The sequence below is a fragment of the Coregonus clupeaformis genome, chromosome 2, assembly GCF_020615455.1.
Source record: "Coregonus clupeaformis isolate EN_2021a chromosome 2, ASM2061545v1, whole genome shotgun sequence".
NCBI classification, from domain to species: Eukaryota; Metazoa; Chordata; class Actinopteri; order Salmoniformes; family Salmonidae; genus Coregonus; species Coregonus clupeaformis.
This window is the reverse complement of record NC_059193.1, coordinates 8398795-8424880: the sequence shown is the minus strand read 5'-3', so window position 1 is coordinate 8424880 and position 26086 is coordinate 8398795. Positions and strand designations below refer to the sequence as shown.

The 26086-nt window shown below is 41.7% G+C and overlaps 2 protein-coding genes across 4 annotated transcripts in view; both read right to left on the bottom strand.

The window, feature by feature from the left end:
* Positions 1–166: 166 nt before the first annotated feature.
* On the bottom strand, positions 167–2808 carry LOC121536128 (selenoprotein T2-like). Its single transcript, XM_041843419.1, has 6 exons — positions 2442–2808; positions 1973–2083; positions 1751–1877; positions 1584–1671; positions 1281–1427; positions 167–1151 (listed from the first exon to the last, which is right to left on the bottom strand). Exons 1-5 carry the CDS (start codon positions 2657–2659, stop codon positions 1306–1308), a joined length of 666 nt encoding a protein of 221 aa, XP_041699353.1. The 5' UTR covers positions 2660–2808; the 3' UTR covers positions 167–1151; positions 1281–1305.
* Positions 2809–9291: 6483 nt separating this feature from the next.
* The window catches only part of LOC121586597 (ras-related protein Rab-33A), a 17246-nt gene continuing 451 nt past the window's right edge, over positions 9292–26086 (bottom strand). The window contains exons 1-3 of one of the 3 annotated variants that reach the window (XM_041903436.2): positions 21540–21610; positions 15266–15636; positions 9292–10186 (exon numbers count right to left, since the gene is read on the bottom strand). In XM_041903436.2, the coding sequence (XP_041759370.1) occupies positions 9737–10186; positions 15266–15535 (720 nt within the window). In that variant the 5' untranslated portion in view covers positions 15536–15636; positions 21540–21610 and the 3' untranslated portion in view covers positions 9292–9736. Of the gene's footprint in view, positions 10187–15265; positions 15637–16527; positions 18719–21539; positions 22450–24544 lie in introns of those variants that run through there. The other 2 variants (XM_041903428.1, XM_041903419.2) reach the window with 2 other exon arrangements.

Genomic DNA, 26086 nt, shown 5'->3' with positions numbered 1-26086 from the left:
CCTCTGTTTTTTTGTGCCTTTTAGATGTGTAATAGCAAAAGTATCAAAATGTCATACAAAATGTTTCAACATGTGGAAGACCTTCAATTGTTTGTATTGAATAATCATATTTTATAATGAGTCTGTTTTTCATTCTAAAACAACACAAGGCAACAGCGCACTGACATGAGTGAAACCTCTCAGAATGTTTATTACTTTAAGACAAGACATTTTATTCAGCTTTAATCCTTGAGTTTTAGCCACACCATCTGATTTCATACACAGATACAAGAACAAAGGGTGCTTTTTCACACGACTTAGGAGTGGTTGACAAAGTCAAATTGAGTGAGAGGGATCTTTACATAACACCATTTCATTGAGCTAGCAGTGCTTTCTTTAGCCATTCCTTTCACAAGTTCATGAAGATACAATATAGCTGTTGTGTTGCACAATATCCACTACTTTGAATTGTTAGGAAGCTGGGCACGTACAGCTTAACTTTCTTCTGTGCTACTTTTACATTATCAGCAAGCTGGTGGGACAATTCATTGTCCTCAGAAAACACATCAAGCATCTCCACTAGAAGATCCATCAGACAGAATTACCATTAAAAGTAGCAGTGAGCAATTAGCCCTCCTTTTTCAATCTCAGATTAATTTTTTCCCCCAAAAAACAATTTCAATCATGGATAACACCTGAAATATAGTTGTAAAGAAAGAAATCACATTCAAAGATTAAGCATTTCAAACAGAACTGATTTTGTCAACTCAAGCAGGACAGAACAAGCCATCCCCCCAGTGTCCCCAATGTAAAGGTTCAGACAGTCAAGGGAGACTTGACACAGAACGGCTAACTGAAAAAACAACCACCCCATTACAAAAGCACTTGGTACGACAGCAGTGCAAACCATTAGCCTTCTTTAACTAAACCACTTATAGGACTATTCTCTCATAAAACATCTATCTAGTATATGACAGGATCTTCTCATCCAAGCCAGCTAGTGGCGTGCTTATTTTTTGTTTAGATCGAGGACACGGGAGCGTTTCCCAGGGCAGAGGAAGTGTGATCAGTGGCAGGGACATCCAGCCTGGCCTCACAGCAAGCCGTTTGCAGACCAAGCCTTCATTACACCACAATGCAGTCCCACTGACCTGATCAACTGCTCCAGAGACCTGGGATGTAGAGAAACAGAGCAGGCTGTTAACTAACACTTGCCCCAGAGTCCATGTCTAAGATACCACACACAACAATAAGATACATTGACATGCTTCAGTCTGTGGATGGCAGATGCGTTTCATTACCTACTAATCTTCTTAAATGTCAGCACTACGGAGATGGGAAGGAGAGCTTGTCAACTTGATTCATCTTAATGTGATTATCAAGGATTTGGAAGATCTCCTGGATGTTGGGTACGTATCCTGACTGCAGCTTGGACCAGATTGGTACATCTAAAAGGGAGTGTAGAGAAATGACAGGAGACAAAGGCTTTTTCAAATACACAAGATGTGGAATTTACATTTACATATCATTTAACTGAATTTGTTGTGTATATCCATGCAAGGGTGTAAAGCGAAGACTGTTTTCAGTGACCCCATTCAACTCACCATTTAGTGTGATTTCAAATGCACCGGTGGACAAGAAGTGGGTCTCCAACATGTTACTGAGGAAGAATGTCATCAGGCACGAAAATATCTGGAAGACAAACATGTTCAGAAGGGATCAAGTGTGTTTATTCAAAATCTATTGGAGTTGAAACCGTAAAACCCCTCACCTTATTTTCTTGAGTCCACGTCCATGCTCTGGGAGTCTCCAGTCCAAGCATAGGGAAGGGATTTTGTCCACTGACAACCAGGGCAATGGCAAGAAGTTTGAAGTAGGAAAAAATATTTCCGAGATATCTGGTGGAGGGCAAAAACAGTGGTGATCAGAACACCAAATTCACTGACGAAATAAATGTGTCTACTGGCTACATGGCAATGGTGTGCCATCTTACTTGTTAATGGTTGTGGGAGGGTAATTTTCTCCTTCTATGCGGATATCCGGGTACAACTGGCTGATGGACCGGGAGTACTCCTGGAACACCTTGCTATACCCTCAGGAGATGCTGTAACACAGAAAACAAAGAGACTGGTTAGAAATGAGTGTATTTGATATAAATTAGGTACCTGTGACCTTATAGCTGACTACTGTGCCACCAAATTCCTACCAAATTCCAGACTACCAGTCTGCATATAGTTAGCTACTTCAGGTAATATGCCTGTTCTTTCATTCTATCATTCTATATTAGAAGCCAAAAAAGGCTGTATATAGCTAAGAGGATTAGCTAGCTAGCATCAAACATTGTCCCCAAACTGGCTAGTTAGCATAGGCTAGTTAGCGTTGACTAGCTAACCGCCTGCTATCTTTTAGTTAGCTAGACAAATAGCTACACAACAACTGTAGAGAAAAATCGATAATCTTACCAAAACTGGAATTTCAGCACTGGCCCAGTGTAGAGGGTCTGCTTGCTGAGCCTCTGTGGGTCGGCATCCCGCAAACGGTCAGCCCCCATATTCAGGCTGTCAGAGGCCTGCGCTGGGTGTTGAGTCATCATGGACCTCCCGACGTAAACGTCTTTTACAGTGACAACAGTGAACAGCAGAAGCGCCGTCAAGATACCCGTTTGGCTATATTCTGCCATCTCAAACGGGGTTTAAGGGACTAACGCCCCGCTTCACAGAGTTACGATTGTGGGCCAAGTCTATAGACTGGCAACCTACACCTGACTATTTTCTTCCACGGTTTCCACTGGCAGCGCTACAAACTGGCTAGCTCAGTATTAACAGCAGTTTCCTCCTCTTCCTGTAATCTGTGCACTACATCTCTGATATGCTGCCCCCTGCCGGAGTGGATGCAGCAATCTTTTGTATGAATACATTATACTGTATCTGATTGTATGGACACATTGTACAGTGCCTTCAGAAAGTATTCATACCCCTTGACTTATTCCACATTTTGTTGTGTTACAGCCTGAATTCAACATGGATTAAATAATTTTTTCCCCCTCAACCATCTACACACTATACCCCATAATGACAAAGTGAAAACATGTTTTTAGAAATGTTTATTTTATTTTATTTAACCTTTATTTAACCAGGTAAACCAGTTGAGAACAAGTTCTCATTTACAACTGTGACCTGGCCAAGATAAAGCAAAGCAGTGTATTTACACAAGTATTCACACCCCTGATGTTAGAATCACTTTTGCCAGCGATTACAGCTGTGAGTCTTTCTGGGTAAGTCTTTACACCTGGATCTTTACACCTGAAGTTTTGTACACCTGGATTGTACAATATTTGCCCATTATTCTTTTCAAAATTCTTCAAGCTCTGTTTCAAGTCTTGCCATAGATTTTCAAGCAGATTTAAGTCAAAACTGTAACTCTGCCACATTTACTGTCTTCTTGGTAAGCAACTAAAGTGTAGATTTGGCCTTGTGTTGTAGGTTATTGTCCTGCTGAAAGGTGAATTCATCTCCCACTGTCTGGTGGAAAGCAGACTGAACCAGGTTTTCCTCTAGGATTTTGCCTGTGCTTAGCTCCATTCGGTTTCTTTTTTATCCTGAAAAACTCCCCAGTCCTTAACTATTACAAGCATACCCATAATATGATGCAGCCACCACTATGCTTGAAAAGGTACTCAGTAATGTGTTGTATTGGATTTGCCCCAAACATAACACGCTATATTCAGGACAAAAAGTTAATTGCTTTGCCAAAAAAAAATGCATTATTATTTTAGTGCCTTGTTGCAAACAGGATGCATTTTCTGTACAGGCTTCCTTCTTTTCACTCTGTCAATTAGGTTAGTACTGTGGAGTAACTACAATGTTGTTGATCCATCCTCAGTATTTTGCAATCCCAGCCATTAATCCCTGAGTGGTTTCCTTCCTCTCCGCCAACTGAGTTAAGAAGGACATCTGTATCTTTGTAGTGACTGGGTGTATTGATATACCATCCAAAGTGTAATTAATAACTTCACCATGCTCAAAGGGATTTGCGAGGCATTGGAAAACCTCCCTTGTCTTTGTGGTTGAATCTGTATTTGAAATTCACTGCTCGACTGAGGGACCTTACAGATAATTGTATGTGTGGGGTACAGAGATGAGGTAGTCATTCAAAAATCATGTTAAACACTAGTATTACACAAAGAGTGAGTCCATGCAACTTATCATGTGACTTGTTAAGCACATTTTTACTCCTGAACCTATTTATGCTTGGCATAACAAAGGGGTTGAATACTTATTGACTCAACACATTTAAGCTTTTCATTTTTAATTAATTTGTAAAATGTTTACTTTGTCATTATGGGGTATTGTGTCTAGGCCATTGACAAAAACATAATAATCGGAATTTAATTCATTTTAAATTCAGTCTGTAACACAACAGAAGGTGGAAACAGTCAAGGGGTGTGAATACTTTCTGAAGGCACTGTAACTCTGTATGCAGCTATCATCATTGATGATGTTGGGGAGATACTTTCGAAAGGTATTAATTCTAAAATAGATTAAATTGTATTTTTTCCTCATCAATCTGCACACAATACCCAATAATGACAAAGCAAAAACAGGTTTTTATATTTGTTTGCTAAAAAAATGGAAATATAACATTTACATAAGTATTCAGACCCTTTACTCAGTACTTTGTTGAAGCACCTTTGGCAGCGATTACAGCCTTGAGTCTTCTTAGGTATGACGCTACAAGCTTGGCACACCTGTATTTGGGGAGTTTCTCCCACTCTTCTCTGCAGATCCTCTCAAGCTCTGTCAGATTGGATGGGGAGTGTTGCTGCACAGCTATTTTCAGGTCTCTCCAGAGATGTTCGATCAGGTTCAAGTCCTGGCTCTGGCTGGGCCACTCAAGGACATTCAGAGACTTGTCCCAAAGCCACTCCTGCGTTGTCTTGGCTGTGTGCTTAGGGTTGTTGTCCTGTTGGAAGGTAAACCTTCGTCTGAGGTCCTGAGAGCAGGTTTTCATCAAGGATCTCTCTGTACTTTTCTCTGTTAATCTTTGCCTCGATCCTGACTAGTCTCCCAGTCCCTGCTGCTGAAAAACATCCCCACAGCATGATGCTGCCACAACTATGCCTCAACGTAGGGATGGTGCCAGGTTTCCTCCAGACGTGACACTTGGCATTCAGGCCAAATAATTCAATCTTGGTTTCACCAGACCAGAGAATCTTGTTTCTCATGGTCTGAGAGTCTTTAGGTGCCTTTTGGCAAACTCCAAGCGGGCTGTCATCTGCCTTTTACTGAGGAGTGGCTTCCGTCTGGCCACTACCATTTAGGCCTGATTGGTAGAGTGCTGCAGAGATGGTTGTCTTTCTGGAAGGTTCTCCAATCTCCACAGATAAACTCTGGAGCTCTGTCAGAGTGACCATCGGGTTCTTGGTCACCTCCCTGACCAAGGCCTTTCTTCCCTGATTGCTCAGTTTGGCCTGGCAGCCAGCTCTAGGAAGAGTCTTGCTGGTTCCAAACTTCTTCCATTTAAGAATGATGGAGGCCACTGTGTTCCTGGGGACCTTCAACGCTGCAGACATTTTTTGGTACCCTTCCCCAGATTTGTGCCTCAACACAAACCTGTCTCCGAGCTCTACAGACAATTCCTTCGACCTCATAGCTTGGTTTTTGCTCTGACATGCACTGTCAACTGTGGGACCTTATATAGACAGGTGTGTGCCTTTCCAAATCATGTCCAATCAATTGAATGTACCACAGGTGGACTCCAATCAAGTTGTAGAAACATATCAAGGATGATCAATGGAAACAGGATGCACCTGAGCTCAATTTCGACTCTCATAGCAAATAGGTCTGAATACTCAAATCAAATCAAATGATATTTGCCACATGCGCCGAATACAACAGGTGTAGACCTTACAGTGAAATGCTTACTTAGAAGCCCTTAACTAGCAATGCAGTTTTAAGGAAAAAAATGCAAATAGTCCATGATTAGCTGTTCAGTAGTCTTATGGCTTGGGGGTAGGGGCTGTTAAGAAGCCTTTTGGACCTAAACTTGGCGCTCCGGTACCGCTTGCCGTGCGGTAGCAGAGAGAACAGTCTATGACTAGGTTGGCTGGAATCTTTTTTTCATTTTTAGGGCCTTCCTCTGACACCGCCTGGTATAGAGGTCCTGGATGGCAGGAAGCTTGGCCCCAGTGATGTACTAGGCCGTACGCACTACCCTCTGTAGCGCCTTGGGCTCGGATGCCAAGCAGTTACCATACGTGCCATGCAGCTGTATACATTTTTGAGGATCTGAGGACCCATGCCAAATCTTTTCAGTCTCCTGAGGGGGAATGGGCTTTGTCGTGCCCTCTTCACGTGTTTGGACCATGATAGTTTGTTGGTGATGTGGACACCAAGGAACTTAAAGCTCTCAACCTGTTCCACTATAGCCCCATCGATGAGAATGGGGGCGTGCTCAGTCCTCTTTTTTTCTCATCGTTGTCGGTGATCAGGCCTACCACTGTTATGTCGTCGGCAAACTTAATGATGGTGTTGGAGTCGTGCCTGGCCATGCAGTCATGGGTGAACAGGGAGTACAGGAGGGGACTGAGCACGCACCCCTGAGGGGCCCCCGTGTTGAGGATCAGCGTGGCAGATGTGCTGTTACCTACCCTTACCACCTCGGGGCAGCCCGTCAGGAAGTCCAGTTGCAGAGGGAGGTGTTTCGTCCCAGGGTCATTAGCTTAGTGCTTTGTAAGAAGCATTTCAAGGTCCTGGAGTGGCCTAGCCAGTCTCCAGATCTCAACCCCATAGAAAATCTTTGGAGGGAGTTGAAAGTCCGTGTTGCCCAGCGACAGCCCCAAAACATCACTGCTCTAGAGGAGATCTGCATGGAGGAATGGGCCAAAATACCAGCAACAGTGTGTGAAAACCTTGTGAAGACTTACAGAAAACGTTTGACCTGTGTCATTGCCAACAAAGGGTATAAAACAAAGTATTGAGAAACTTTTGTTATTGACCAAATACTTATTTTCCACCATAATTTGCAAATAAATTCATTAAAAATCCTACAATGTGATTTTCTGGAATTTTTTTCCTCAATTTGTCTGTCATAGCTGACGTGTACCTATGATGAAAATTACAGGCCTCTCTCATCTTTTTAAGTGGGAGAACTTGCACAATTGGTGGCTGACTAAATACTTTTTTCCCCACTGTAAATAACATTATATTGGTAGCAAGAATGTTATATAATAATTTAAATTGAAAGATTCTAAGTTTTGAATCCGGTGTGGTTTTGTGTATCAGTTCATAAACACTATGCCATGGGATCGGTACGTCAAAAATCTCTTCCCAACAATTTTGCAATCTATATGGGACGGCTGTCAATCCTTTGGTCCTTAAATGAAACTGATATACTTTTTTATTTATCACAGTTTTCCTTAACTAATTATGTTCTTTAATGCAAGGGCGACAGACAAGTTCCTTACTTTCTCCTCCTTCCACTTTCCTCTTCCATTTTTGCAGTAAGGCTGCAATTATTTGGTTGTAATTTTGGGTAGAGCAGACATTTCCATATGTTTTTGTTAGCTGCATGTGCGACATAACTCCACCAGTCCTACCGATGATATCATTTACAAAGATTATACCTTTTTTAAAACTTTCTGAGAAATAGCCATTATTTACTATTTTACACCTAGGGTTACTATACATGATTTTGACCCATTTTATAAGAGATTCACCAACAATAAATGCTCCAGGCATTTATATATAAACCCCAGTCGTACTTTATCAAATGCCTTTTCGAAGTCTGCTATGAATAGCAGGCCTGGTTTCTCCGATTTTCCATAATGTTCTATTGTTTCCAATACTTGCCTTATATTATCTCCAATGTATCTTCCATGTAAAAAACCTGCCTGATTAGAATGAATAATATCCGACAATACCTTTTTAATTCTATGCGCTATACATTTTGCTAGAATTTTTGCATCACAACACTGAAGTGTAAGGGGCCTCCAATTTTTTAAATGGACTGGATCTTTATATTTTCCACTTGTATCCTGTTTCAGTAATAATGAGATCAGACCTTCTTGAGTGTCAGATAATCTTCCATTTACATAGGAGTGGTTAAAACATGCTAATAACGGTCCTCTTAGTATATCAAAAAAGGTTTGGTATACTACGACTGGTATGCCATCCAACCCTGGAGTTTTCCCGGACTTAAAGTCTTTAATTGCATCCAGAAGTTCCTCCTCTGTAATTTCACCTTCACATGAGTCTTTCTGTTTGGTTGTTCATTTTACATTATCAATAGAAAAAACATCTCTACAATTAGCTTGAGTTAGAGGAGATGGAGGCGACTGAAACGAAAACATATGCTTAAAGTACCTTGTTTCCTCCTTCAAAATATCATTTGGTGAATCATGGGTTACTCCGTCAATTGTAACCATTTTCATTAAATTGTTTTTGGTAGCATTCCTATGTTGAAGATAAAAAAATAATTTGGTGCATTTTTCCCAATATTCCATCCAGTTTGCTTTATTTTTTATAATATATTACACTTGATCTTTCTTGAATAAGTTTCTCCATTTCTTTTTCTTTTTCCTCTAATTTATTCTGAGCCTCTATGTTACAGTTTTTATTGCCATCTATCTGTTCTGTTAGACTTTCTATTTCCTTTGTTAGTATAAACTCTTTTGATCTAAATTGCTTTTGTTTTCGAGATGAATACTGAATTGCATGGCCTCTAAAGACACATTTAAAGGTGTCCCATACAATAAGGGGATTTGCTGTACCTATGTTATGTCGGAAAAAGTCAGTTATAAATTCCTTTATCCTAGTTAAAAATAAATTATCATCCAATAGGCTTTGATTAAATTTCCAATATCCTCGCCCACGTGGAAATTCAGTAAGAGTAATGTATATGCCAATTATATGATGGTCCGACCGCATTCTGTCCCCTATCAACACTTTTTAAACTTTTGGTGCCAACGAGAATGAGATAAGAAAGAAGTCAAGACAACTAGCTTGATTGAGTCTCCGCCATGTATATCTCACTAGATCAGGATATTTAAGCCTCCATATATCTACTAGTTCTAATGTATCCATGACATTCACAATTTCCTTAAGAGCATGTGGGTGATTGTTTGTGGTGTGATTTCCTTTTACGTGGTGGTGGGCTAACTGGCATTGTTGCCTCCCCATCCTCTGCATTATGGCTATGATAATTCAATGTGAACGATATACTCACCAAATGTACAATGATGGCTGTACATATACAGTACGTCAGTGTGAAGCCCGAATAGTCTTTATGAAAGTCCCTTTGTGAGATTGTGACAATTATGTTACACACAAGTTTATTGCATGAAACAATAATACTGACAGCAGACATGTACAGACATGATAATACTGACAGCAGACATGTACAGACATGTACAACTCAAATACAAAATAAATAAACATATTTTACAAACACACCGCTGGATGACCTCTCTTGCCTTAAGGCCATTATTACAGAATAATGTGATAACGAGTAAAACAAGACAGACAGACAGACAGACAGACAGACACAGTCAGTCAGACAGTCAGACAGACAGTCAGACAGACAGCAAAACAGTATTATAATTTTTAAGAAGAAAATTTGAAATAACTGCAGGCACATTCTTTCAAGAAATGTTAACATTAGAACAGTATCTTCGTCTTACGTTGTTTATGTTAAATTGTTCAATTCAAGTGACAGCAGTATTAAAGGAGAGGAGGAATCATTGCAGAGTGGAGGAGCCTCAACAAGGGCAGTTTCTCTTATTAACATCTGTCTCTTGTGAAAGCCTAACCCTTCCATCCTCCCTCTCAACATCCCTGTACAGCAGGGACTTCTGGGATTTCAGCCGACATGCCAGGCACATGAAAATGGAGTCCACGTTTTGGCTCTCCTTGGGGTCCTTGGCCGAGGTCTCAAACAGCAGCATGTTGTGGGCATCTGCAAACTTGAGGGCAGTGTTGGAGGGCACTTGGATATGACTAACCAGGTCACACTTGTTACCCACCAGTACCCGAGGCACAGTGGGTGAGACGCGGTGCCCGTTGCACTCCTGGATCCACGTCTTCAGGTTCTGGAATGAGGCCATCTTGGTGACGTCGTAAACCAAAACGACAGCGTGCACATTGCGGTAGTAGTGTTCTACCATGCTCTTCCTGAAGCGCTCCTGTCCTGCAGTGTCCCACACCTGAACCTGTTGAGGATTAATAACAGATCCAGTGGTCAGAGAGGAATAGTGGGTATTGGTCAGAGAGAAATGGGACAACATGTCTAGATACTGCATCACAATAAACACGCACACCTTTGGCTGACGTATTGGATTGCGTAGGGAATATGTAGTTTGGAGAGTGTTTGTAGACTGGACACTGTACCTAGGAAAATGCTGTAACAACGGCTTAGTTTAGTAATTATGTTTGGAGGACCATTGCATTATGTTTGGAGGACCATTGTAATATGTTTGGAGGACCATTACATTATGTTTGGAGAACCATTGCATTATGTTTGGAGGACCATTGCATTATATTTGGAGGACCATTGCAATATGTTTGGAGGACCATTGCAATATGTTTGGAGGACCATTGCATTATGTTTGGAGGACCATTGAAATGTGTTTGGAGGATCATTGCAATATGTTTGGAGAACCATTGCATTATGTTTGGGGGACCATTGCATTATATTTGGAGGACCATTGCATTATGTTTGGAGGACCATTGCAATATGTTTGGAGGACCATTGCAATATGCGGCCTGTGGACATTAACCATTTCCATGTGAAAATGGCAGACAATTAGAATAATTCCACATTGATGCTTTTATCATTAAAGATCAAACCCACTGGGCACACCACGTCATTTCAACGTGGACAATTGGGTAATATTTGGTTGAGATGTTGACAGATGAAATTACAACCTACATTCACTCACTCAAAAAGTTTGTTGAATTCCCAATGTGTTATCACTATGCTTTCAACCATCTAAAAGCACATCCAAATTACAATGGAACAACAAAGTCTGATGTTTTATCACTGCAATTCAACCATTTAAAAGCACAGCAAAGTCTATAATAAAGGATCTAAAAGAGCATTGATCATTATACTATGCATAGGGTACATACTTTTAATGTCATCTCAACTGCAGTCCAGGTCATTTGGCTATGCTATAAGATGAAGGGCAGTGATGACACATTAACTTGTTGTATAAATAAACAAAATATCTGTCATTGTATTCCTATTTCAAGTGATCAATGCTGTTTGAGATCCTTTATTATAGCAGTTGTGAAGATCTCCACAGACCTGCAACCTTTATGCCATCTTGAACATGCACACTTTCTATGATTACATAAGAGGACATTATAGTTACAGTAACCTCAAAATGTGGCCATGGATGTGTTACTCTTTAGGCCATTTACTGTATAATAAAATTAATATTGAATTGTGTTTTGTTGACAAGGCAACCAAATATCAACATTTAAAGGAGATGTATCTACTGCTTGAATAGTTCCATCTGAGCCACTGGCTTAATCCTCTTCTTTAACTTTTATTTTGGTTGAGTTGGAGCCGTGAATCCAACATATCATTTGTTAACTTATCGACAAGTTAACAGACCATTTACTCTATTGCAAAAGTGATATTGAATTGTGTTTTGTTGTCAACACAACCAAATATCAACATTTAAAGGAGCTGTATCTACTGCTTGGATAGTTCCATCTGTGCCACTGACTTAGTCTGGCTTTAATTCCAGTTTGTGGTATGATTGTGAAACAGAGATCCTCTTTTCTAGTAGTTGTCTGGTGAGTGGCCGAATGAGTCAACATTTTGTTGTAGCTTAGCTGTGAATGTCTGCTCGAGAGAAATGTTGTTGTAGCTTAGCTGTGAATGTCTGCTCGAGAGAAATGTTGTTGTAGCTTAGCTGTGAATGTCTGCTCGAGAGAAATGTTGTTGTAGCTTAGCTGTGAATGTCTGCTCGAGAGAAATGTTGTTGTAGCTTAGCTGTGAATGTCTGCTCGAGAGAAATGTTGTTGTAGCTTAGCTGTGAATGTCTGCTCGAGATAAATGTTGTTGTAGCTTAGCTGTGAATGTCTGCTCGAGAGAAATGTTGTTGTAGCTTAGCTGTGAATGTCTGCTCGAGAGAAATGTTGTTGTAGCTTAGCTGTGAATGTCTGCTCGAGAGAAATGTTGTTGTAGCTTAGCTGTGAATGTCTGCTCGAGAGAAATGTTGTTGTAGCTTAGCTGTGAATGTCTGCTCGAGAGAAATGATGTTGTAGCTTAGCTGTGAATGTCTGCTCTAGATAAATGTTGTTGTAGCTTAGCTGTGAATGTCTGCTCGAGAGAAATGTTGTTGTAGCTTAGCTGTGAATGTCTGCTCGAGATAAATGTTGTTGTAGCTTAGCTGTGAATGTCTGCTCGAGAGAAATGTTGTTGTAGCTTAGCTGTGAATGTCTGCTCGAGAGAAATGTTGTTGTAGCTTAGCTGTGAATGTCTGCTCGAGAGAAATGTTGTTGTAGCTTAGCTGTGAATGTCTGCTCGAGAGAAATGTTGTTGTAGCTTAGTTGTGAATGTCTGCTCGAGAGAAATGTTGTTGTAGCTTAGCTGTGAATGTCTGCTCGAGATAAATGTTGTTGTAGCTTAGCTGTGAATGTCTGCTCGAGAGAAATGTTGTTGTAGCTTAGCTGTGAATGTCTGCTCGAGAGAAATGTTGTTGTAGCTTAGCTGTGAATGTCTGCTCGAGAGAAATGCTGCCCTCCAGAGTGTTGTTCTGATACTCTCAATCTGAAAGTTGTAAATATATATTCATAAACGTTATATTAAAAGCCAAATATGAAAATATATGTTGACTAATAAACGTGTTTATACATAAAAAAATACAGAGCAATTCAGTGAACTCTAATTGTTGACATTTTTCTAAAAATATTTACTCTATTGCAAAAGTGATATTGAATTGTGTTTTGTTGTCAATGCAACCAAATATCAACATTTGATGGAGATGGATCTACTGCTTGGATAGTTCCATCTGAGCCACTGACTTAGTCTGGCTCAATTCCAGTTTGTCTACAAATTAATAATTGATATGTTGGATTCACATCTCCATCTCAACCAAAAATCTAAATTAAAGAATACGACTAAATCAAATCAAACTTTAAATGCACTTTAAATAAAGTGTGATTTGATTTAGTCCTATTCTTTAACTTCAATTTTTGTTTGAGATGGAGATGTGGATTAAACATATTAATTATTAATTTGTAGATTACATTTGAAATCAACCAGAACTTGAAACCCTAGACCTATTGTATTGTCTATTTTTAGTTGAATTCTGGGTTGAATTGAAACAATAGCTGTTGATGACTTTGCAAATGCTATACAGACCTAAATAGTATCATTGATGACATTGATTCATCAAGTATGGTTACTGTTAAACCTACTCTTTGAAATGACTTCGAGAGCAACAGTGAATCTATTAGTCTAAATTTTTCAGTGGAGGAGGCTCAATAATTATTCTCACGATAGCACATTGGTATTAGTCTGTGACGAATATGAAAGCTAAGCATGGCTGGGCTTGGTTAAAACTCTGGATGGGAGACCAAAGGATAGATATTGATAAATTCTCCAGTAGGAGGTGCTGCCCAGCCTATATATTTTTTTCTCATAGTTGATATAACGTTGAAGATCTGACGTTGTTTCAAAGGTACAAATTAAAATTGATTCCCATCATGACATAATCCTGGGGTTGAAATTTCACCTTCAAAACAACAGTTTACGTCGATGACATGTTGATGACTTTTAGAAAATCCATTGTATTTTAAACATAGATTCCATGTCACAATATGTTGACAAATTACGTTGAAACAACGCTGATTCAACCAGTTTGTGGCCCATGGGACGGCACTATGTTTTGAAGACTGTATTGGTGCATGTCTTCCATTTCTGAATAAAATAAATAGAATAACTGATACTTGAACAAAGATGCTCTATTGCTTATGTTTTCATACTGAGGAAAGGTTTTTATTTTGTGGGTGAATCTCAATGAGAAGACATGATGAAGAGAAATATTGTAAAAACATCACAATATCTATCTATGTCACTGTCTGTTGCTAGAAACACTGGGACTAGGTTGTTTGGGGCGGGGGCATTCAGAGGTTGTACTACACTGAACACAAATATAAACACAACATGTAAAGTGTTGGTCCCATGTTTCATGAGCTGAAATAAAAGATCCCAGACATTTTCCATACGCACCAAAAAGCATATTTCTCTCAAATGTTGTGCACAAATTGGTTTACATCCCTGTTAGTGAGCATATATCCTTTGCCAAGATAATCCATCCACCTGACAGGTGTGGCATATCAAGAAGCTAATTAAACAGCATTATCATTACACAGATGCACCTTGTGCTGGGGACAATATAAGGTCACTCTAAAATGTGCCGTTTTGTCACACAACACAATGCCACAGATGTCTCAAGTTTTGAGGGAGTGTGCAATTGGCATGCTGACTGCAGGAATGTCCACCAGAGCTGTTGCCAGAGAATTGAATGTCATTTCTCTACCATAAGCCACCTCTAACATAGTTGTAGAAAATTTGGCAGTATGTCCAACAGGCCTCACACAATGTGGGCGAGCAGTTTGCTGATGTCAACGTTGTGAACATGGTGGCGGTGGGGTTATGGTATGGGCAGGCATAAACTACAGACAACGAACACAATAGCATTTTATCATGGCAATTGGAATGCACAAAAGAGATCCTGAGGCCTATTGTGAGGCCCATTTATTTTTTAAGGTATCTGTGACCAACTGATGCATATCTGTATTCCCAGTCATGTGAAGTCTATAGATTAGGGGCTAATGGATTTATTTAAATTGACTGATTTCCTCATGAACTGTAACTCAGTAAAATATCTGAAATTGTTGCATGTTGCGTTTATATTTTTGTTCAGTATAGTTAGTAGGCCTTAGTTGTAGATGCAGAGAAAACAGTTGGTGAACTGAGGATATGACGGTGATGTGAAACTAAACGGTAAATTCCGTAACTTCAAAACCATGCCAACATTGCTGATGGATCTATTCATTAAAAGAAACATTCAACCTAACAGCCCATCTAAATATAAATTGAACATTTTTATTGCGTATGTACTCTGGAGAGAAATAATTATATACTCGGTTTATTGACATGTCATGCATTGATTTATAACGGTTAAAGCCGAACACATTAATGGTCAATTGACCCATAGAAACAAATAAAAACGGCCCTGTCCCGACCAGATGCTTAATTAGGCTATTACCTTTATTTTTTCGCCCTCTATTTCCACTGCTTTCTCCCTGAAATCCACACCGATTGTCGCCTCCGTCTTCTCGGGAAAGCTTCCCCCAGTGAAGCGGAAGGTTAAGCAGGTCTTCCCTACATTTGAATCCCCGATTACAATTATTTTAAATATTCGAGTCTGAACACTTGAATCTAAGGACGTGCTGAGATCCACAGATGATGTGAAATGTGCATTTCTTGAGTTTCTCGAACCGGTACCTCCCTCATTTTCAAAAGATTCATTTGCCATTACGCGAAGATGATGTACACAGTTGTGCACTGGTGTCGCGGATGGGGGAAGGTGAGGCAGCCAGGCACGGCAACAACAGCAACCCACTCCCTCACAAGCAGCTTCATGGAAGAAGGGAAAATAAAATTATTTAAATGTTCCCCTATTTCCAAATGCTGCATGTATGCATATAACATAGTTTCTAGTCAGTAAACACAACGGTAATGTTTAATGTGATTTATAGCCCATATCAAAGAGGAAATGAATAAGGCTACAGTAGGCTAATATGTAACAATCTTTAGATTGTCAACACAAATCTGTCAATATGGTTTATTTTTCTGCCATAGACATTTTTACATGCCTTCAAATGTAAACTACAAATGTCTTTCACACAGGTTTGATTTCATACTTGAACATTCATGTGATCCATTCAGCTGATCAGATGCCATCATCCAAAATGGCGCAAATGCATTGGCCTCTAACCTATGGTCCAGATAAGACAAGTGTCTGATGTATAATGCAGACTGAGACTGAAAATCAGTACTGAGAGGTTTCAAGTAAGTCAGTGCACCAGTGATACATGTTTTCCACATTGCACTGGATATCCTAGGCCTATTATAATTAAATATTTAGGTCTAGTCATTAAGTAACATTTCCCGAATATGTATTAACAATGTATTAAACAAATTCATAGCTGGTTGACTTAGTTGCTGGGTCTCCATTTTGATTAGCTCTGTAGAACAATTAGAACATTTGTATCACACAAAGCGTCCTTTTACGCTCTCTATGAAAGGCTCATTTGTTCCAAATGATTTGCATTTAATCTGAAAGCATGCCTCAGAATGGGATTCGCACTGCTTACAATCAGAGAGGGCGTACAGACAGATTGATTCCTGTGTAAGTGATTCCATTTTATTTTTTTGTATTGTCAGAAGTAACACTAGGCACCTGCAAGTAAAAAAGGCATATAGATAAACCAACAATGTGAGTTCAGTCAACACAGTATACTTAAATATTTACATACAGGAATATTTATAAATACAAAGAAAATAAAGCATTCCCTAAGGCACATCAGTTCAGTTTTTATATGCTTATATTTCTGCCAACAATTAAAGCAGACCTTTTTATCCTTTCCTCGTTAGTGATATTAGAGTTCACAATCTTTTACCTCTTATAATATGCACATTAATGGTAAGGTTACATAATTACACTGTACATATGGTATTCTAGAGGATTAGGTTTCACATTCAAGTGTAATTGTCAGATTAGATTAGGCAGTTCTGTTTGGTTGTGGCTCAGATCACCTGAAGATATGTTGCTTTGAAGTCACTTCCTAGAGCATTTTTTGCATTGCATTTGTAAATCCCTGAGTTCATAAGCACTGGGACTTGTATGACCAAGCTGCCCTCAACTGTCATGTGAATTCCTCCCTGTGCCGTGAAACGGTTGTTGGGAACAAGTGTGGTTCTTCCAGGTAGAGTCCATGTTATTTCAGGCTTTGGTATGCCTGCAGCGATGCAGTTAAGTGTTACTGGTGAGCCTCTGTGGACTCGAGTGATGGAAGGTGGTGCATTTGTGATACTTGGAGGATACACCATAACTGCAACTGGGTATGACAACGCAGATGACCCAAATGTGTTGGTGGCCTTGCAGACGTAGGTTCCCCTGTCAAATGTGGCGACCTCTCTGAGTTGAAGCGTGCCGTTTGATAAAAATGTAATTCTCCCAATAACCTGGGGCTTGTCCAGGACCAGGCCGTTTGGTAAGGACCATGTGATTGAGGCCTGTGGCCAGCCATCCACAGAGCACGGCAGGTTCAGAATTTGGCCAAACGTGATCTTCATGCCCCCTGTTGTGCCTCGAATCACAGGCTTTCTTCCTGGTTCTAGAGCGTATCGCTTCTCTGCTGTCCCAGCCACGTTTTTCGCCAGACAACGGTAAACCCCTTTGTCAGCTGTCACTAGCTGGGCGATGCGCAACGTCCCGTTTCCTCTATAGTGAGTGAAGCGTTGAAGTCTAGTGCCTGGCGTCAGCGCTGTGCCATTTGGCAGGATCCAAACAAACTCTGGGTTTGGCTTACCGCGGGCAGGACACTCCAGAGTGACATCACTTCCATCTTGCTTTATTGGTAAAATCTCGATGTTTGGCATGGCGAAGCTTGGCTTCTCTGCTATGGATGACACTTCAAGCTCAATTGCCAGGCTTGCTTCTCCCAAGTAATTTTTGGCCAGACACACATAATGACCCTCGTCTGTCTTCCTCACTCCACGTAGCTCTAGACTCCCGTTCTTGTGGACTTGGAAGCGTCCTCCCAGGTAAGGTGTTGGCAGAGAGAGGCCGTAGGGTGTGGCCCAAGAGACGCGTGGTTCAGGCTTGCCCTCCGCTCTGCAGTCGAGCAGTGTTGTCTGATAAGATACTGCCAACACTTTCATACTGCTTCTTCCACCTTGTTCATTGATGTGTGGCTCTCTTGGTTCTACTTGTATCTTCATGTTTTTGATGTCATCCCCAGCAGAACTCCTTGCCACACAAGCATACTTCCCTTGGTCGGCCAAAGTCACCTTCTTTATCACCAAAGTCCCATCATCTAAGATTTGGTATTTGGTTGAAGAGGATGTGATGACGTCATTGCTTGGAGAGAGCCACACAATAGTCGGTGGAGGCTCCCCAGTCGCCTGACACGTCATATAAGCAGACTCTCCTAGTTGGACCATGAGCAACAGCTGAGCCTTGGATGTGATTCGGGGGGAGTCAGGGCCTACTTTGACACTCACCTTCATCTCATCCTCACCCAGTTCATTCTTAGCATGGCATGTATAGTCCCCCTCATCCTTCTTTCCCATCTGCTGCAGCAACAGTGTTCCATTCCCGAAGATGACGTAGCGGCGAGAACGGGTGCCGCTGTCGTCCGACTGTAGGGCGTTGTTGATCATGGTTCCATCAGGGAGGCTCCAGGACACCTCTGGGTCAGGGAGGCCTGAGGCAACACAGTCCACCTGGAAGTTCTCCCCGGAGGTCACCCTCTTCTGAGCTGTGGCCAGATGTTCGATCTTAGGTGGCATCATGAGCACCTCCACCTGGAACAACTCCATGTCCTCACCGTTGGGCCTCTGGAACAAACACAGGTAGCTACCTCCATCCTTTTCAGTCAGCTGCAGGATCCGTAAGGTTCCATTGGAGAACACGGTGACAGATCTCTCAGGGCTGAGAATGAAAGAAATAGACAAACAATATTACAATTTTTAACAAGGGTTGGAACCGGTTCAGAGAACAGAACAGAAAACCGGAAAATAAGAATTACTTGAGGAACAGAACCAGCACCGAAAACGAAAGTGATCTATACTGTTCCGGGAACAGAACCGTTATTTTAAAAGCTTGGGAACCGGTTAATAACATTATTTTACATTACTGGCAATTCTTTCCAGTCCCACAAAAATCGCAACAAAGTGCTTCAAGGCAAGCTTCCTCCACCCTTAACATTTCTGTTGCATCTCACACCCTACACTGTGACTGGCAGCACAGTGTGTGTGCTTGTCTTTCATTATGATTAAACCATGCTGTTACGGCAAAATACAATTAGCTCTTAACGACTTTCCTATACAGATTAAATCACTTACCCACTCCACAGCAAACTCCTCTATCCTCACTGATTAGTGAAATAATTTAATGTTTAATACTAAATGTAAAAAAAAAAAGTATATTTCAGAGGTTTAAAAATAAACAATAAGGAACGATATAAACTGGTACTTTTTGGGGGTTCTAACTGGTTCAGAACTTTATTTTGCTGCTCGGAACAGTGGAACGTCACAAAAAATAATAATGGTTCTGTTCAGAACAAAACGATTGGAAAATAATTTTGGTTCCAACCCCTGGCGTCAGGTGTCAGTGTGCAGCAGTAGGACGGAGTCAGGCGCAGGACACAGAACTGAGTAATAGACAAACTTTACTCGAAAAACAACAAATCTAATTTCCACGCAGGGAAATACATCAGCTCACAGCAGTATAAACACCAAACAAATAGCAATCACGCACAACACCATGAGGGAACCAGAGGGTTAAATAGGGAAACAAATTAACATGATGGGAAACAGGTGTGTACAATACAGACACAACAAATGGAAAACAGAAACGTAGATCGGTGGCAGCTAGAAAGCCGGTGACGACGACCGCCAATAGCCGCCCGCACAAGGAGAGGCACCAACTTCGGCGGAAGTCTGTTTTTTTATCACAAATACAATATGATTTTAGTGACATTGAGAACAATTTAATATTTATTATGTTGTAAGATACATTCTAATAACATTATGTGCAAAAATTTTAACCATTTAGTTATACTGGATTTTCAATTATTGTGCAATTACATAATGTAACTGCACAATAGATACTTTGTATCTGTACAACAGTGCTTCTCTCATTTCCTGCTTCTCTTGTCTTACTGAATTCTGTGCTACTAGCGTTCCACTGTTTGGGAACCATGATGAGCAGGAATGAATTGGGTGTACTCGACAGATGCCCTGCAAATTGACCGTAAGGATATTTTTAGACGGGAAAAAATGAAGGTTCTTCCTTGGAGAACTTTTGCCCGATAAAGAACCTTTGAGTTCAGTGTGGGTTTCTTGACGTGGCATCTACGGTTAATCAGAATTCTAAAAGGTTCTTGAAATGTATGGAAGCCGGTCCCTTTCATAGCACACAGCAAATTGGCCAGTGTTAACTAGTGTTGATATTTCAGTGTAGCATTTGTAGTGTTGATTCAAGAGATAAATTAAAACTGTAAAGAGTTAAATGAATACTCAGTGGTGTAAAATAACCCAAGTGTTGGTGTTAATAACCAGAGTTTAACCAAAACCACGCCTATCATTATCATATTTCCCAGCATTCTCTATTGCAGGTTGATTTTTAGGTTTATATCTATGTTTTTGCATGTACATTGATTGATTAATTAATCTTATGCTACTCAAATATAAATAACATATTTTTTTCTAAACTAATCAAATCTGTTACTTGGACTTATTGCACCCGTTACTAAAATTGTTGTTTCAGTTTAGATGCTTTAGGTAGTCTCTTATCTTAGTCTTCCCAACCCTGGCAGTCATTTTGAATGCAGGTTGCGGACAAAAAAAATTCTCCCGGATTTTGGCTATCCCCACTCTGGGTGGATTCCAATAGGAATTACACATCACTTTGCAAGCCAGCATAATGCGACTGGCATGCCTAATGTTGCCTGTAAACTATGAAAGGCCACTGTATTAGGGTAAAAGTAGGCCCGCAAAATAAGGCTTTATGAAATGGGTATTGTATTGTCTTAAATAATTTAATTTGAATGACAACACATTCACTTAGGATCTCACTTGGTGAAGGCCACAGGACTGAAAATGAATGAATGCAGCAACCATTTCTCTTTCACTAGCAAGCACAGTCATGGGTGGTACTGGTAACTCTAAAATTCACTCAAAAGGCACCCTGGTCAATATGCAAATAAGGCTCAGCACCTTATCTGCATAAAATAAGGTGTTGAGTGTGTGTAGTTCTTCAAAGAACCATCCCATTTAAGGTTCTTCAGAGAATCTAAAATGATTCCCCTATGGCATCGCTCTGAAGAACCTTATTTGGTTCCAACTGGAACCTAATTGTTAAGAATGTAGTCTCTGACAGCGGGACCCATCAGGGTTTCTGACCCTGAAACCACAGGCTGGTTGACCTTGGTCAGGCTCCAGCAGTTAGCTTGTTTTGAATGACACTAATTGCGTTTGATTTAACCTCCCTGAAATTGAGGGCTGAAATAGAGTTTAGAAGTTCTTTATAAGGTCACTGAGGGGAAAGCGATTAGAATGATAGCATAGAATCTCAACCGATAGAACTAATGGAAAAAATATTACTTCTAAAGGTCTTGTGAAATAATTTAGCTTAATTAATAACTATAACAATTCTTCAGATCTCTGATATCGAATCAATATCAGCACAGTGTATTATTTTTTATCGGAAAACTCCTATATAGGTTTGATTACTAGCATGGTGGAGTTACCTGTAGCGATGTTCCAGCAATGTTTTGGACGGTAGCTGCCACAGAGTGCCACGGGGAGAGCCAGTGGACTCTGGACAGTGCAGGTACACAGTGGAGCCATACATGGCTGTGACTCTGTGCTTTTGGGAGGGGTGGTGTGACTGTCGCAGGCTGGGGACCTCCTGCCTGGCCTCCAGGTACAGAACTCTCCTGGCCGCGCCCACTGCGTTGGTCACAGAGCATTCATAACTCCCCGAGTCGGCTGGAGAGATGTTCTTGATGTACAGCGTCCCATTGGGGAAGACAAACATTCTTCTGCCGAGGAACTGGGAAGGTTTGACATGTACCCCTGCAGGGAGGGTCCACTTTAGCATGGGCGCAGGCTCTCCCTTGGCAGTGCAGTGGACGTACACACTTCTCCCTGCCTGGATGACGATGCTCTCCGAGGCATCCTCATTGATGGTGGGCGGTAGCGCTGCCACGTGGATGTGAAAAGTCACCGTGTCAGCCCCGGCCGCATTGCTAGCGATACATTTATAGTCGCCTTTAGTGGAGAAGTTGGCTGATTGGATCCTCAGGGTGCCGTTAGCCAGCAGAGAGGCTGACCTGTCAAGAGCTCCCACATCACGCACAAAGGTCCTGTCTGGAAGAATCCAGGAGATCTGAGCCTGGGGCTTGCCAGAGGCTACACAGTCTAAGCTTATAGCCTTCCCCAAATACACTGGGACCTCTCTGGAGTGGGGACCTATGATTTTGGGAGGCTGGGTCAGCACAGCCAGGGTAATGACCATTCGGTCCGAGCCAAATGTGTTCTGTGCCGTGCAGAGGTACTGGCCTCTGTCCTGTAGCTGAACGTTTTTAATCACAAAGGTGCCGTTCTTTACAACTTGAAATCTCTGTCCGTGTTTTGTGTTGGCTTGGACGGTAGCACCTGTTGTTGAAAGGAGAGAGAAGCACATCATTGGTACTCTGGATTAGTCTTGCGTCAAAATGTTAATGCGGTAAATCATTGTGGAGTTTTTGTCAAGGGTCTCTCTGTCAAATATTACGGCATGAGTTGAGCACACTCAGGTGGTGCTATTTTGTTAATATATTTTACAAATGTCTAATCCTTTCGAGTCTCAGCCCATGCATACAGTGGGGAAAAAAGTATTTAGTCAGCCACCAATTGTGCAAGTTCTCCCACTTAAAAAGATGAGAGGCCTGTAATTTTCATCATAGGTACACGTCAACTATGACAGACAAAATAAGAAAAAAAATCCAGAAAATCACATTGTAGGATTTTTAATGAATTTATTTGCAAATTATGGTGGAAAATAAGTATTTGGTCAATAACAAAAGTTTCTCAATACTTTGTTATATACCCTTTGTTGGCAATGACACAGATCAAAGTGGCGCAGTGTTCTAAGGCACTGCATCGCAGTGCTAGCTGTGCCACTAGAGATCCTGGTTCGAATCCAGGCTCTGTCGTAGCCGGCCGTGACCGGGAGACCCATGGGGCGGAGCACAATTGGCTCAGCGTCGTCCAGGGTAGGGGAGGGAGTGACCGGCAGGGATGTAGCTCAGTTGGTAGAGCATGGCGTTTGCAACGCCAGGGTTGTGGGTTCGATTCCCATGGGGGGCCAGTATAAAAAAATTTATGTATGCACTCACTAACTGTAAGTCGCTCTGGATAAGAGCGTCTACTAAAATGTAAATGTCAAACGTTTTCTGTAAGTCTTCACAAGGTTTTCACACACTGTTGCTGGTATTTTGGCCCATTCCTCCATGCAGATCTCCTCTAGAGCAGTGATGTTTTGGGGCTGTCGCTGGGCAACACGGACTTTCAACTCCCTCCAAAGATTTTCTATGGGGTTGAGATCTGGAGACTGGCTAGGCCACTCCAGGACCTTGAAATGCTTCTTACGAAGCCACTCCTTCGTTGCCCGGGCGGTGTGTTTGGGATCATTGTCATGCTGAAAGACCCAGCCACGTTTCATCTTCAATGCCCTTGCTGATGGAAGGAGGTTTTCACTCAAAATCTCACGATACATGGCCCCATTCATTCTTTCCTTTACATGGATCAGTCGTCCTGGTCCCTTTGCAGAAAAACAGCCCCAAAGCATGATGTTTCCACCCCCATGCTTCACAGTAGGTATGGTGTTCTTTGGATGCAACTCAGCATTCTTTGTCCTCCAAACACGACGAGTTGAGTTTTTACCAAAAAGTTATATTTTGGTTTCATCTGACCATATGACATTCTCCCAATCCTCTTCAGATCTTGCGTGGAGCCCCAGATCGAGGGAGATTATCAGTGGTCTTGTATGTCTTCCATTTCCTAATAATTGCTCCCACAGTTGATTTCTTCAAACCAAGCTGCTTACCTATTGCAGATTCAGTCTTCCCAGCCTGGTGCAGGTCTACAATTTTGTTTCTGGTGTCCTTTGACAGCTCTTTGGTCTTGGCCATAGTGGAGTTTGGAGTGTGACTGTTTGAGGTTGTGGACAGGTGTCTTTTATACTGATAACAAGTTTAAACAGGTGCCATTAATACAGGTAACGAGTGGAGGACAGAGGAGCCTCTTAAAGAAGAAGTTACAGGTCTGTGAGAGCCAGAAATCTTGCTTGTTTGTAGGTGACCAAATACTTATTTTCCACCATAATTTGCAAATAAATTCATTAAAAATCCTATAATGTGATTTTCTGGATTTTTTTTCCTCAATTTGTCTGTCATAGTTGACGTGTACCTATGATGAAAATTACAGGCCTCTCTCATCTTTTTAAGTGGGAGATCTTGCACAATTGGTGGCTGACTAAATACTTTTTTCCCCCACTGTATATTATTTCTGCCCCTCCTAGAATGTTAAAAAGCTTGTAAAATATAGTGTTTCTGTTGTATATTATTTTTTACTATGGTAAGCTCACAAGAGCCTGAAGTCATAATATTTATGCCATGCATTACAGAGAGGCTATACTGTAATTCATTACAGAGAGGCAATAATTGTTTCTACCCTGCAAAGTATTTCATAATAAAAGTGTTGAAAATACCTGTGGAGACTTTAGTCCAGGAGAGCACTGGCTGTGGGTCTCCTGATGCTTCACAGGGCAGCAGCACATCGCCCTCAGCCAGGGCAGACACACTGACTGTGTTCACAGAGGTGATCCTAGGCTTCACCCCACTACCCATCAGGTTGGGGAACGGCAGGGCCGTGCTCAGCCTCCTCGGGCCCCAGTGGCTGGAGTGCCAGTGGCTGCCGTACAGGACACTGGCTGTGGAGTAGGGCCTGTTGGTAGGCATGGGGAGGGAGGTGGTGGGGGGCACAGGCCAGTAGTTGTATGACGGAGTGGGAGGCTGGTAGTGAGGTCTGGGTGTAGGGTGACTGATCTTAGGCTTAGGTGTCACTCTTTTCCCTAGCTGTGAAATGCGGTCGAGCTGAGCCTGTCTGTATCTGTTTCTGAGCTTGGAGAGCATTAAGAGGTCCTGCTGTCGGGTCCTGCTAGCTGGGCCTGGGCCCCTGTGGGGTGGGTGGGAGGTCAGCGGGGCTGCCATGTCACTGCCCGGTGAAGCAGAGATGAATGCTGTGGGCCTGACAGTCTCAGCTGTGATTTCTGGTCGATTGGTGACCCCAGCGCCCCGGCCCTCTGGGTGGGGGAAAAGCCTGGGCCTCTCTGTAAAGGCAGGATGTGGCCCTGAACCATGAACTGAGGGCCACACTGGGAAGCGGCTATAAGGCCAATAGGGGGTGGGAGCGCGGGACGGAGGGGTGGTTTGAACCCTCCTTTGGACGTGCTGTTGGTGGATCCAGGGGTGGATGGGGAGACTGGGACTGTCAGGTTTAATTTTAGAGTGATCCTCCTCCTTTTTATCTGAGTTTATGTGTGTGTTCCTCAGAATGTCCTCCCGAGCAGCACTGCCTTTTGCAACGGTTCTCAAATGTGTTTGTGTCTTATCTTGTGATTTTTTAGGAGTTGGATTTTGAAAATTGACTTTTGTTAAAGGGGTTTCTTGCTTTTCAGCTCCCTTATCTGAAATGTCAGGTTTAGTCAGGACTGGTGTTGCCATTGCAACCGTATCATGTGACAAATTAGGTTTTAAATTAATGTCATAATTAATATGAGTGGGCTTTGTTGTTGTTGTTGTCTTTGGGGATGTTTGCATGTTTTGGGTAGTCTGTCTGATAACATCCTGTTTATTTAAGTTCTCCCATGTCCTCTCCTGTTGAGGCACCTCAGTTGGGGGAGGTAGATTTTCTGCTGAGGTGATTGTCTCTGGTGCAGGCACATGCTCCCTGTTTGAAGGGTTAAATATATTAGGGTCTTTCACCTCTGGTGTTAATGATTTTGTGTGAATGCTATCTGATTTGTCTATTGCAGTGCTGGGCTTAATGATTGGATCAACGGGCTCATTGTCATCATGTGTTGAAATAGTGGGTATGTGTTCTGTAATATTGTCCTCCATTTTAAAATTGTCATTTCGCAATGCAGTAGATTCTTGTTTTTCCACTCTTGTTGCGAGGTGAGGGAGTGTCGCCTGTGGTTTGTGTGATGAGGGGAGGGAGGGTTTCTGAGGTCGAACCCGTCTCTGTGGGG